The 13,609-nt window shown below is 49.1% G+C and overlaps 1 protein-coding gene across 2 annotated transcripts in view; it reads right to left on the reverse strand.

Moving 5' to 3' along the window:
• WHRN (whirlin) overlaps nt 1–9,544 on the reverse strand; it is an 88,988-nt gene extending 79,444 nt beyond the window's left edge. For both annotated transcript variants that reach the window (XM_055427681.2, XM_055427679.2), the window contains exon 1: nt 8,107–9,544. In XM_055427681.2, coding sequence (XP_055283656.1) covers nt 8,107–8,724 — 618 coding nt within the window. In that variant the 5' untranslated portion in view covers nt 8,725–9,544. The remainder of the gene's footprint in view (nt 1–8,106) is intronic.
• Nucleotides 9,545–13,609: the final 4,065 nt, after the last annotated feature.

A 13,609-nucleotide genomic window follows, 5' to 3' on the forward strand; every position in this document is an offset into this window, starting at 1 on the left:
TGAGGGCAGTGAGCCGGGCTCACTGGTGGTGGAGTCTGAGCCACAGAGAGGCAAAGGGAGTTAGCTGCCCAAGGTCACAGCCAAGTACGCTCTCAGATGAACCCAGTTCCATCTCCGAAAGCTACCTCTTGGTACAGACCTCCCTTCCCTTGATTTTCTAATGCATCAGCTGACCTTGCACATCTGGGATTGTGCTCTGCAATAGTTAAAGATGGGGACAGGGTGGATCCACGTCTCTGATCAAATCTTTATGTGGATAAATGGGGATGGGGAGGGGAGGAGGGATGGAATCCAAAAGAAAGACAGGCTTTCCAAACTTCAGAGTGGTTAAGAATTGCCTAGGGGGCTTGCTGGGCTTCCCTGGTGGCTCAGTGGTAAAGAATCTGCCCGCCAAGGCAGAAGATGCAGGTTCAATCACTGGCCCGGGAAGCTCCCCTGGAGAAGAAAATGGCAACTCCCTCCAGTATACTTGCTTGGGGAATTCCATGGACAGAGGAGCCAGGTAGGGTGACAGTCCATGGGGTCGCAAAAGAGTCAGACACAAATTAGCAACTAAATAATGGGGGCTTGTTAATTTGGGAATCACCTCTTCTAAGGCCCCAACTCCTGGGTGTTTGAAAACACCCTTTGATGCCACTGTATTCTCTTCTCCCCTGTAGCCTGCATCTTTAAAGTCCTGTAAAGAGGACATCTTGGGACCTGTTTATGGGAGGCTGATGTATTTGCTTTGCATTCAAAGTTGAGAGGATGCTGATATTATGAAAACTCAGGTAGAGAGGAAAAACAACTATGGAACTGGCTGCCAGCTGAAGCAAAGCCACAGCCAATTTAGCAGCAGGAACACAAATTCTCAAAGGGGGAAGGAGGCAAAGGGGCTGGGACTGGAAAAGAAGAAGAGGGAAAAAAAAAAAAAGAAATTATGCATTCTCAGATAAAGCAGCTTTGAAACACACACGTGATTAACAGAAACTTGCCCTTCACCTAAAACAATGAGGTTTCTTGAAACCCGCCAGAACGGTGTTTCTTTCTTCCTTTTTCCAAATAACAAAAAACAGAAGATACAGAAGATGCATCTCACCCGAAATTGGTTCATTGATTGCTTCAGAATGCATAAATGGTTCTATTTTGGAAGCTCACACAGTCAGGCTGTGGAAATAACCCACTTTGGGGAATGTGATTTTAAAATAAGAGCAAAGTGACAAACGAAATAACTGAAGGGGCCTCACAGGGTAGGGGATGGGAGAGCTATTGCTCACCAAGTCAGGCTACACTTTTTTCAAGACTTTTCACTGAAGCAGTTTCCTGCTTACCAATGTTTTCACACCTGTTCAGTCATTTGATCCCTACAGCCCTGGGAAGGAGGCAGGTGGGAGATTGTTGTTGTTGTTTAGCGGCTAAGGTGTGTCCAATTCTTTTGCGGTAGGTATGCCCATTTCACAGTTGCAAAGCTGAGGTTCAGGGAGTCGCATGATCTGCCCGCAGCCACACAGCCGGCTTCCTGGCACACAACACACTAGAGCTGGTGGCTTGAGTTTTCTATCCAGCACCCACTACACTGCAACCCCCAGACTTTCTCAAGCTATTACACTCAAGAACCAAGGCGTCCTGAATGCTCCAGCACGGCATCAGTAGTAAGAGCATTCCATTCATTCGGCAAATATTTATTTATGTATTAAAACACCTACTGTGCGCCAGGCACCGTGGAGGTATTGGGGTATGTGAGTGAGCAACGCAGATCAAATTTCGGTTCTCACAGAGCTTACTCACAGTGGGGAAGGCAGATGATAAACAGCAAAATGTCCTTCTAGTAGTGACAAGCGTTCTGAAGGAAATTAAAGCAGGTTATGAGGATGGATGCGGTGGGGTGTGGGAGCGGGCGATGCCTTTGGAGAGGGTGGCAGGGATGCAGAGGCAGGCCAGTGTCACAGCTCTTAAAACACTTGGTGCCCTGTGTCCATGAGTAGTTTCAAGTCTCCCTCGTGACTCCGAGGGCACAGACTATATACATTCATCTCTGATTTCCAAGTACCAGCCAGTGGCCTGGGTGCGGTAAGTGCTGTGCAGAGCGCCTGTGGACAAAAGACTGTGCCTGAAGACAGGAAAAAACATGCTGCTTTCCCTGGGTGTGTGAGCGCCCGACTCCCCACTCAGTCGAATGAAGCCTTTGAAAGACCCCTGAATGTCAGGCACAAAACGTGCCTTTTGCCTGCCTTCCAGCAGGGGGCTGGTACTGCCTTCTATGTGGGTGACTGTTTAACCCCAGGGCTGAGTTCTGGGGTGGGGAGGTAAGGCAAAAGGGCCACTGAAGTCCTGATCCCATTGGTGACTCCAGGCTAGTCAATTTTACCTTCTTGAGCACCAGCCTCCTGACTTCCCTGCCTCCCCTGGGAGGGAGAAAGCATGAGGCAAACAGTATAGGCACACACTAAACCTCTTCTCTTCCCAACAGTGTTCCGGTGATGCTAGGTTACAATACAAGTGCACCGGCCTCACGGGGCTGCCTCCTGCAGTGATGGCAGGAGTGCACGGGAACGGAATGCAGAGTCTGTTTCTTGCTCTTTGCACCCTTTCCATCCGCCCTGCTAGAAAAGTAAAATGGCAACGTCTGCAGCCCAGGAATCTTGAAAAGGTGGCCCCCACCCTAGGGGGTGCAATTAGAAGTCCTTGTGAGCTCTACTTACATCAGATTCTTGCTTGGGGGGTTTTAAAGAAACAGAAAGAAAGAATTGGCTTTGAAAGATCTGTATTGCAGCCTCCAGCTACCTCTAGCCATGAAATGCCATTCTCATCAGATCCTCTGGTCTGGAGTCCCTAAACGGTGGAGACCAGACACTGTCCTTCCAGGTCATCAAAGAACCTTGCGGGAAAGCCAGTTGGAGCCTAATCCCCATGGATGACTGCTTCAGTGCAAAGCCCTTTGAAGGATGGCGGGGGGATTACGACTCGGAGAGGCATGTGTGTAGTGAGCAGGAGCAGACAGGCAGGCGAGGGGCTGCGTGCGCTTGACAGGTGCATACAGGCTGTGTGCCGCGCTGCTGGAGACAGGCGGAGGTGGGTGGCAACAACACGGACAGAATCCGATTGGTCGAGGGTTAAAGGATCATACTTATCTTTGCAGCTCCATCCACATGATGAATCTGTGGCAGGTAATAAACATCGCCGTTGGTCGGGAGGGGGTGGGGTGACAGAGAAACAAGAACCTAGCGCTGGAGTGATTCCTATATCTCTTTCCTGTCCAGCTTAAAGTCAGGAGGCAGGAATCGTCTACTATAAAAATAACAATTCTGAAAAAAAAAAAAAGGTGTTCTCTTCTACCCTGCAAAATGCTTCTTTGATTTGAACAGTAAATAACCAGTTGAAAGGCACCATCATTTTCTACAGCCTTCAGGATCTACTTGAGCCAAATAAATACACAAGGTTAAATTAAAGAAATGGACTCTCTCAAGGTACTGCATCACACTCTGGATCCAGCAAGCAAACATCTATTCAATAAAGGTTTTATTAATAGTGAGCTTTCAACCTGTCATGGCTGGCAGGACTCAGAGGACCCAAGAATGAATGTGTGGAAAGTCTGAGTGTCCCCATGAACACATTAGCCAGGGTTTTCCAAACTGGAAGACAGGAATGAGATAGGGCAGGAGGAGCTGCATTTCAGACGCCAAGTTGGAAGCGTAATAATTTGTCATGGCTTCAGCTAACAGTGTACAATGTGAAAATGACAAATGTGTCATTTAGAATGTGCCGGACCAAATACAATAACATATTATTATGGGGAGATTCTCCCTGGGTTATTATGCAAAGGAAGGGAGGGTGTGATAACTCTAATTAAATGAAAGGGCCATCACCGGTTTTAAACTTCTGGAACATTTCAAATTCTAATATGCTCCTTGGATGCACCCAGCGGTGGTGGTGGGTGGAAATTCAGAGACTGTAATGAAGCTGTTTAATTTTTATCGAGATGAAACACAGGCATTCATACACACATCCCAGTAACACATGGATACCCTTACCTTTCTACTACCCAATGAATCAGGGACTCAGAAAGCAAGCCAAGCAGGTAAGTGAATTTGATTTTGAATACTCCCAGGGTGGTGCTGTGCGAGCCACAATCCTATTGTCGCTTTCTCAGGTACCCTGGAATGTCACAAGGGCTAGTGTTCTAGGGCTGAGGGGAGCAGTCAAGTTCCTATCAGCACAGTTTTTTGATTTCATAGCAGGCTCCCCAAGAGTGCCAAGATTCTTGTCTCCCAATCCTTAGCCAACTTCCTTTACTCTGCCTTAAACAAAAGCAATTCCAAAAGAACAAAAAAAACCCCCACTAAATTAGACTTCTAAATGCCTTCTGCATAGTACATGCGAAGCAAATCACAGATTGTCTGAGCTGGAAGGGACCTCGGGCAGTCCGTGGCTCACCCACTCAGAACCCAGAGAGGGTCAGTGACTGGCCCAAGGTCACACAGCAAATGTGCAGCAGAGTCCAATACAGCATCCTTGGTCTAGGGACTTCTTGGCCAATCTATCAAGCATTTTTGGCTAAAAATCTTTGAAAGGTCTTCTTTTTTGTTAGTATTGGCTTGGCTCCTGTTCGTTCAAGATAGACTTTTCAAAAATCCAACGTTTCAACATAATTGCAAATAGTAAATGGCTTGCCTTATCTGCGCCTGTCACTGCTGATTTAGCAAATAGGCTTCAAGAGAGGGCTGGGAGCTTCAGCAGACAGAGGATAAAGTCCTCCCTAAATTTGCTGTAACGATGGATACTTGATTTGTCAGACAGAGAAGTGGAAGAACCTTGCTATATTCAATCTGCTCCGTTCACTGAGAGGAGGTGACCCTCTCTGATTCATAAACTATTAAGTAACCTGATTTCTAAAATTTAATTTTCTTTTGACACACACACACAGGCACATGCGCTCACGCAATCTCTCCTTTGAGAAGCTCGGAGGATCTTTTTCCCCTTTCTACCTGCAGAAGAAAAATAAAGATTTTAAGACTGAAGCCATATTGCCTCAATAGCCAAGTGTCTATTGACAGGTGAACAGAGACGGTAAAGGTGGCATCGATTTACGTACAATGGAATATCATTCAGCCACTAAAAAAGGAAATCTTGCCATTTGTGACAACATAGAGAAACTGGAAGACATTATACTAATAAAATAAGTCAGACACAGAAAAATATTGTATGATTTCAATTATGAATGGAATAGAAAAACGCTGAGCTCACAAAAGCAGAGAGGAGAATGGTGGTTACCAAGGTCTAGGGTTGGTGGAAAAGGGGAGATATTGGTAGAAACTTCCAGTTTTGAGGAGCTTCTGGGGATCTAATGCACAGCAAGGTGACCATGTTTATTAATAATAATTCTAAATTGTATTCTTAAAATTTTCCAAGTGTTTACATCTTAAGTGTTCTTACCACAGAAATAAAATAACATGTGAAGTGATGGATATGGATGGATATGTGAATTAGCTTAATTGTGGTCATCATTTTGCCATATAAAGGTGATCAAATATCCCATGTCCCATTGTATACCTTAAATAATCCACTCCAGTATTCTTGCCTGGAGAATCCCATGGACAGAGGAGCCAGGCAGGCTACAGTCCATAGGGTCGCAAAGAGTCGGCTATGACTGAAGCAACTTAGCATGCAACAACACACTTTAAATATATACAATTTTTACTTGCCAGTTAGTTAGACTTCAATAAAACTGTGGGAGGAAGCAAAAAATAAATGAATACAATTGAAGAGTAGGAAAACGCGTCTCCTACTAAAAGCAACGTGGTATTCTGGAACAGGAAAAGGACAGAAGCAGAAACACTGATGCCATTTGAATAAAACCTGAAGTTAAAAATCCCTGAACCGTGGCTTTTAAAGAGGGGCTGGCAGTGCAGAAATCCTGAGAAGCTGGGGCCTCTTTGGACTTTCAGTTAAGGGGACTCGGCACCCTGAATTTTATGGAAATGTGTCAATGGCTGCACGTGTTCTAAACTGTCTCTGAAACCGCCACCCATCCTGCATGCCTAGGGCTCCTGAGGCCTCTGAGATGAAGTTCCGCCTCCTTCGTTTTAAATTCCACCCATGGAAAGTCCGTCCCCTTCTGGTCCCTGGAGTTAAGGTGACACAAAGCTGCTCATTTGCCTGTTGCTTCTGAAGGGCCCAAAGGGACGTGTTCCAGGCGGGTTACACATCTGGCGTTGGCCGGCAGGAAGCGGGTCACCCGAGAGGATGGTGTTCCCCCAGCCTGTGACAGGGACATGGCACTGCCTGGCTCCCACTGCTCCCACCTGTCCAAGGGCTGTTCTGCTCTGATCAACCCCTCCCTCCGGCAAGGAGAGTTCTGGAGCTTCAAAAGCTATGCCCAGTGAGTTTAGGTCTGACTCCGGAGGCAACAAGGATAACACCTGAGCTAAGGCCTGGTGCCTGGGGGGCAGCAGCACTTTGGTGTCGCGGAGGGAGGTTCGGGGAGAAGATGCAGGGCACCATCGGCAGATGAGGAGGGCAGAACGGAAACTCTGGAGCATCTCCAGCCTCAGAGTCATGGCTGAGTCTGGGGTGGGAACTGAAGGGACACTTGGTGTTTTTAATGCCCAGGTTTCCTGAGGCCTTTCCCAAGTCTATCACCTCCTGACGATTAAGCTACCCGAATCCTTTTAAATTGCCACTAAAATTGAATCCACGTTTATAAATGACCATTTGGATCAAATATCTTTCAAGTAAAAATCTGTCATCTGAGAACTCCAGACCTTTCAGGATCAAAGGCTAATGGGCTATTTCTTTTTTTAAAATACGTGGAATGTCAGATAATGGGAAGAGATGAACTGGGGGTGGGGAGGAGACAGAGAGGAGGATGTCTGCCTGGAAACCCAGAGGGAGCTTTATCCTCCGCAACCCCAAGCAATGTGAACTCGTCAGCCTTTTTCTGGGGCAGCAGGGAAGTTTCTAAAATCCTCAGGGGCCTCCCTGAGGGGCAGACAGGTCAGGAAGCAGAGGGAAGCCAAGGTCAGAGGATGGTTGTACGCCCAGGTGAGCAGTCAGGAAATGAGCTCTAGAGGCACCTGGTCACAGGTCATTAACAGACACGGGAAACAGCCCAGGGACCTCTGCTGCCTGAGTGTCTCCCAGCAGCCTGCGGTCCCTCTGCTGGAGTCCAAAACACCTGCATGGAGTTGACCAGAGACTGGGGTGAGGGGTGGGTGGTGAGGAGCTGGGTCAGAAGCCTGCCCAATCCCCTGGGAAGCATTTTTCTTGCAGAAGCAAACTGTGTCACTGCCTTTTCCCCAAAATTCTTCACTTCTTGACACGAAGGTGGTATGTGTGTGTGTGTGTATGTGTGTGTGTGTGCGCGTGCGCAGGGCATGCACCTGGGCATGAGGTTAGCAAACGCATACATTCCTTTAAAGAACATGTTAAATTCCTAAGAGTTAGTTGTCATGAGGTTATTTTTCTCAATTAACAGACAAAAAAAGCACAACGACTCTCAAGGGGGTGGGAGATGTATTCTTGACATTCAGGTAAACACCCCCTTCCCATCAAGGTTAGGGACACTTATGGTCCAAACCGAGAACCAGAGGTTCTGAAGGGCCTGTTCCAGGATACACAGCCTGGTCCATAAATAGCAAGGTCAGGCCAGAGCTCTGTTGGTCACCAGCACAGCCTCCTTAGACCACTCTGGAGTTAACAAAACTTTCAGGAGCAAAAGCCTCCAGAATAATGAGAATAACAACAGCAGAAGGGGAGCTCACCCACCAATTACTAACCATATGCCAAGCAGACACAGCACCTCTTTTCATGCCCATAAGAATCCTTTTCCCACTTTGTGGGAATCATACCTTTGCAGGAGCGTTTGATAATGCTTGTCTCCCGCACACTAGCCTTTATGCCCCATGAAGGCAGGGTCCATGTCTTTTCGCCCATCACTATGTCCCAAGTGCCTGGTATCTATTTGCTCAAAAACAAACCTAGATGTTCGTGTTTTAAAGAAATACTTTTAAGAGAAACAGGGCCCAGAAAGGTCAAGCGATTTGGCTAAGGACACACAGCATGAAGTTACTATTAATATGAGGCGCTTCGCCAATCTGCCCCGAAGTCAACCCCAAACCAGAGCCCTACCTTGACGGCCTCAGCGTGGGTCACTCGGGCCAGGGATTTGTCGTTGACACGCAGAATCTGGTCCCCGACTCTCAGTCCCTCCTTCTCGGCCAGAGAGCCCGGCTCCACCAGCGACACATAGATGCCCACGCCATGCTCCGAGCCCCCGCGGATGCTGAAGCCCAAGCCCTCGTGGGCCTTGGCGCGCCGCAGGCTCACCAGGCGTACCTCCCCAGGCCCCGCGCCGTCGGGGCCGCCCCAGGCGGGTTGCCTGTAGGGGGTGGTGGCGGGCAGGTAGAGGCCCTCCGCCGTATACTGGTCGAAGAGCAGCTGGTCGGAGCGCGGGATGACCAGCCGCAGCATGGGCAGCAGGCGCCGCTTGACCGGGCTGTCCAGCAGCACGCGCAGGGTGCGCACCAGGTCGAAGACGTTGCGGCGCGCGTGGTAGGCGTTCAGGCAGTGCGTGAACTGCTCCCGCTCCGCCTCGCTCAGCAGCGCGGTCAGCGCCTGGTGCAGCTGGCGCACGTTGGCAGACAGCAGTCGCAGCCCCGCGCCCCCGCCGCCGCCCACCCCGGCCGCCGAGCCCAGCGAGCCGGTGGAGGACGAGCCCACCGACAGGCCGTCCAGCGGCGCGTTCATCTCCCCGCCGAGGCCCGGGCGGAATCGGGGCGCGCGCTGGGACAGCCGCGGCACTCGCCGGCACTGGCGCGACAGCTGGATCCCGGGAGCGCGGAGATCGCGGCTGGAGTCTGGGTCTGGGAGCTGGGGGTGGCCGGGGGGAATGCCGAGACAGGGGCTGGATCCGGGAAGACCTGGAGAAGGCTGGAGTCTAGGTGTGGAGGGCACGGAAACGGTGCCTTAATGCTGGGCGGGTATCGCGGAGACCGATGCTAGATTCCCGGGCGCGCGAAGACCGAGGGGGTCGCGAAACTGGAGTCCGCTGGGCGCAGAGACGGCGGCTGGAGGCCAGAGGACGCGGGGACAGCGGCTGGAGTCCCGGCAAGGCGGAGGCGGCGGCGGGGTCCCCGGGGACAAGGAGTTGGCGGCTGGAGCCCGGAGGTCGCGGAGACTGCAGCTGGAGTCCGAGGGGACGAGGAGAGAGCAGCTACATTCTGGAGGGCAGAGACCACGAGTGGCCGGAGCCGGGAGGAGGGGCGCAGCGACGCTGACCGCCCCGTCACACCAGACCCGGGGCTCCCCCAGCCGGGACGCCGCTTCCTCTCGGGCTGGGGGACCCCAAAGTCACAAACTGGGGTGGGGGCGCTCTAGACCCTGAGTCTCCAGGATCGCAGCCGGTGGAGCCGCGCGGACGCCCGGCAGGGGGTGCGAGGCATGTCCAAGGCAGCCCCGGGATGCAAGCAGCCCGGGGACCCCCGCGCCGCTGCACCGCCGCGCGCAGACGGAGCCGCGCGGCCGCCAGCGCGTACTTTGCGAACTGTTAAGCCGCCCGGGGCCGATCTTCCAGTGAGTTCCGACGCCGTCGCCGTCGCCAGCCCAGCCTGGCCCCGCCCCCTGCCCCGCCCCCTGCCCCGCCCCCCGCGGGCTCTTCAGGAAATGACGTCCCGCCTCGCGCCTGGTGGTTGCCTGGAGACGGGGTGAAACAGTCTGGCCCCAGGGAAGAAAGGGGTGCAAGTGTTGGTTAGGGGTGGGAGGAGCTCCAGGGTTGATTAGAGTTGCCCCCACTTCTCCAGCAGGTGGCCGGGAGGGAGGGCTGTACCTCAAAAACTGTGCTCTTCCACGATCGAGGCATGTTCATCTGGATCGCTCTGGAGCAACTAGCCAGTAAGCTAATTCACAACTGTGGGGGAAAATAACCACTGTCTTGCCCCTAAAATGTTAAATGCCTCAGGCTCAGTTTTCTACCTTAAAACCTTGCGGTCCCCTCTTGCACGCACTAATGTTCATGTGTTTTTACGGATGATTGTTGAGCACCTACTGTATGCAAGAGATCTGTCTATTCAAGCATATTCAGTATCTGTGGCGTCCAACTCCAGTGCAAGGCTAGATCAGACTGGACCCCTGCCCTGTATTCAGTAGGTAGGAAAAACGTTTTCACAAATATAAAGTGGACACGACACACACATGGGCATATGAAATATAAAAAGTTAAAATATAAAATATTAAATTTTTATACAAAATATTAAAAATTCCAGATAAGGTGGTTGGATTGTATCAGTGTCAAGATCAGAGTTGTGATCTTGTCAACATTAGGGGAAACTGGGGCAAGGGTGTATGGGATGTCTGTGTATTATTCCTTACAACTGCATGTGACTCTACAATTATCTCAAACACTTTTAAAAATGTATTTGAAGAGTGTTGGGGAAAAACTATTCTGTTCCTTTCCATCCCAAGACAAATGGGAAGATTCTCCAAGGTACCCCCTCCCTCAAATGTAATCTAAGGGCACTCATTCTGTCCTGACTCTTGTGCTGAGTGCTGGAGACTCCAGTTAAAAAGATGAAATCTTTTACCTAAGGAGGTTATAGTCTAGCAGGGGAGAAAGCCCACATAAATAAATAAAGTTAAAAATCAGAATGATAAGTTGCTGCAACGGCTGAGAGAGCCCAGGTTTAGGGGAAGAGAAAATGGCCAGGATTTTATCAATCAAAGAGCTGACACCTGAACGAAGGGAATGGATTTTCTTTTCTGGACCACGGGGAACCATGGAGGGATTTTTCAGCCTTGTAGGTTTAGTACATTTCCGAAACCAAGGAAGGCTAGGAACTGAAGCTATATTCAGTTCAGTTCATTTCAGTCGCTCAGTCATGTCCGACTCTTTGCAGCCCCATGAACTGCAGCATGCCAGGCTTCCCTGTCCATCACCAACTCCCAGAGCTTACTCAAACTCACGTCCATCGAGTTGGTCATCCAACAAACTCATCCTCTGTCGTCCCCTTCCCCTCCCGCCATCCATCTTTCCCAGCATCAGGGTCTTTTTCAATGAGTCAGTTCGCATCAGGTGTCCAAAGTATTGGAGTTTCAGCATCAGTCCTTCCAATGAATATTCAGGACTGATCTCCTTTAGGATGAACTGGTTGGATCTTCTTGCAGTCCAAGGGACTCTCAAGAGTCTTCTCCAACATCACAGTTCAAAAGCATCAGTTCTTTGGCGTTCAGCTTTCTTTATACATTATCCCCCTCAAATTGCCAATACTCTTCTTCATTTCCCTAAAACAGGCCTCGATTAAATTAATGCCCAAAGAACATATTTGAAAGGGTGTCTGTTTCAAGATTTATGTGTTTATTTTGTGTTTGGCTGCGCTTGGTCTTTGTTGCTGCACGAGTCCTTCGGCTGCGGAGAGCAGGGGCGGCTCTCCAGTTGTGGGACGCGGTCTTCTCAGCACAGCGGTTTCTCTTGTTGCAGACCACAGACTCTAGGCATGCGGTCTTCAGTAGTTTCCGCTCAAGGGCTCTAGAGTTCTGACTCAGTAGTTGTGGCACACAGGCATGTGGGATCTTCCTACACCAGGGATTGAACCCATGTCCCCTGCATTGGCAGCAGATTCTTTACCACCAAGCCACCAGGGAAGCCGGAGAGGGTGTCTTAAACAGCCAGTTAAGCTACCTTGGACATCCATCTGGCAGCTCTGTTAGAGCAGTTCATAATGTGCATTCTTCTTTCTCACTGAAGCCTTTGATGTAACTAGCCAAAGATATTTTTTAAAATATCAATCTTGCTCACCCCTAAAATATATTAATGCCAAACTTCAAAATGCCACCAAGCAGGGCTTAATTGTATGCAGTTCAGGTTTTCTGCAAATGTATTTCATGCTAGGCTTTCACTTAGTTTGTGTTCTAATTATAATTACTGTGATTGGCTTGATAAATGCATCCCAGGAGCTAAGATCTCCATTCCCAATGTTTTATTTCTGTGCAAAGGATATTTGCAAGAAGGTTTGCTTTAGGCAGCAGAAACTACTGTTGCACACACGTATGAGTAGGAAAAGCAACACCTTCTTCTGCAAACCTAAGAAACCCATCCGGGATGCTGGGCTATTGCTTAATGTCATAGAGGCTGATTTTGGGGGGTGGACAAGTTCAAGGACATGGAAAAAGAACTCACTGGGGCTTCTTCTATCCATCTTGCAAAACCTCCTCTGTATCAGATTGCACTGTGTACTCTCGGATACAAGGCAGTGTGTAACTGTGCTCAAACCTCAAGAATCCTATTTCATGTCTGAAGATGTGTTTGTCGTTCAGAAATAAGCTCTTGGAAACCCAAGATGCCTGGGCTCCTGAGGGCTGCACAGTCTCCGGCCTTGAAGACCTGGAAGGAAATCCTGAGTACTTGAGCAGACCTGGCCTTGGTTGCATACTGCCCTCTTCAGAAGGAAAATAAAATTTTCCGGTATCTGCTGCAGGCTTCCTTTGGCTGTCTTCACCAAAGCACCTTTTTGTATAGCCCACTGTCATTCCCCAACTCTGGCAAATCATTGCCCTTCTCCTGTGGATGTTCCTGGAAACTCGGACACACTGGTGTGATTGAAAAGGCAGAGGGAAGAAGACTGAATTGTCTTCAACTGAGAAGTGGTTTGTGTTGAACTGAAGTTTTGGTTGTTTATTTCTCATGTATTTGTTTTAACCAAGAGACAACACATCAGATTTCTCCCTAAATATTGGGCAGAAAACATGATTTCAACTTCAGAATGTCCCTTTACTAGCTGAGTGACCCATGGCAAATGGCTTCCCTGCTCAATTGTAAGATGACGTTTCTAAACCTTCCCGTCTCTCCTGAGGGCAGCTGTAAATACCACATCCTGTGCGGTAAGTGAGAACGACACAGTGCACAGGGAGGCCTGACAGTGTCAGTTTCCCCTCTTTTCCATAGCAGTTTTTTTCTTTTTCTATTTTATAGTCATTTGGCGCTTTTCCCCCCTTCCCTCTTATCTACTGAAACATATCCTTAGAAGTCAATAGAGATTAATTTCATTTGAGATGCGTTTCCCACGGGACATATAGAAAAATAGAGCAAATGTTTATTGAGTGCCAGATACTGTTTTAAACACTTGTAAACATTTTAACTCACTGAATCTCCCAATTATTCTGTAAAAAAAAAAAAAAAAAGATACCACCATCATCCTTGTAAAACAGACAGAAAACTGAGACATAGGGACATAGCTATCCCCAAGGTTACAGAGGTAGCTAATGAAAGAGGTGGGATTTGAACCCAGGCTATTTGACTCTAGGGTTCCTACTCAATCACTGTGCCATGCAGCCTATCAACTGTCTGGTTCAAAGATGCCAAAGGGCCCCCAGTGGGAATGGCATAAAGACCGCATCTTCTTGAAAGTAGGGCTGGGAATGTCAGAAGTTAAAAATAAGGCACATACTAATGATTCTTGGTTGGTAAGCTGACATTTTGTGGTGGAGAGAATAAGTGGGGGGTTGATAAAAAGATATCCTTGAGAGGACTTTCCTGGTGGCACAGCAGATAAGAATCCACCTGCCAATGCAGGGGACATGGGTTCGATCTCTGGTTTGGGAGGATTCCACATGCCTTGGCGCAACTAAACCTGTGTGCCAC

Source organism: Moschus berezovskii, chromosome 7 (assembly GCF_049115385.1).
Source record: "Moschus berezovskii isolate FMDL1 chromosome 7, NW_MosBer_1.0, whole genome shotgun sequence".
Lineage (NCBI taxonomy): Eukaryota > Metazoa > Chordata > Mammalia > Artiodactyla > Moschidae > Moschus > Moschus berezovskii.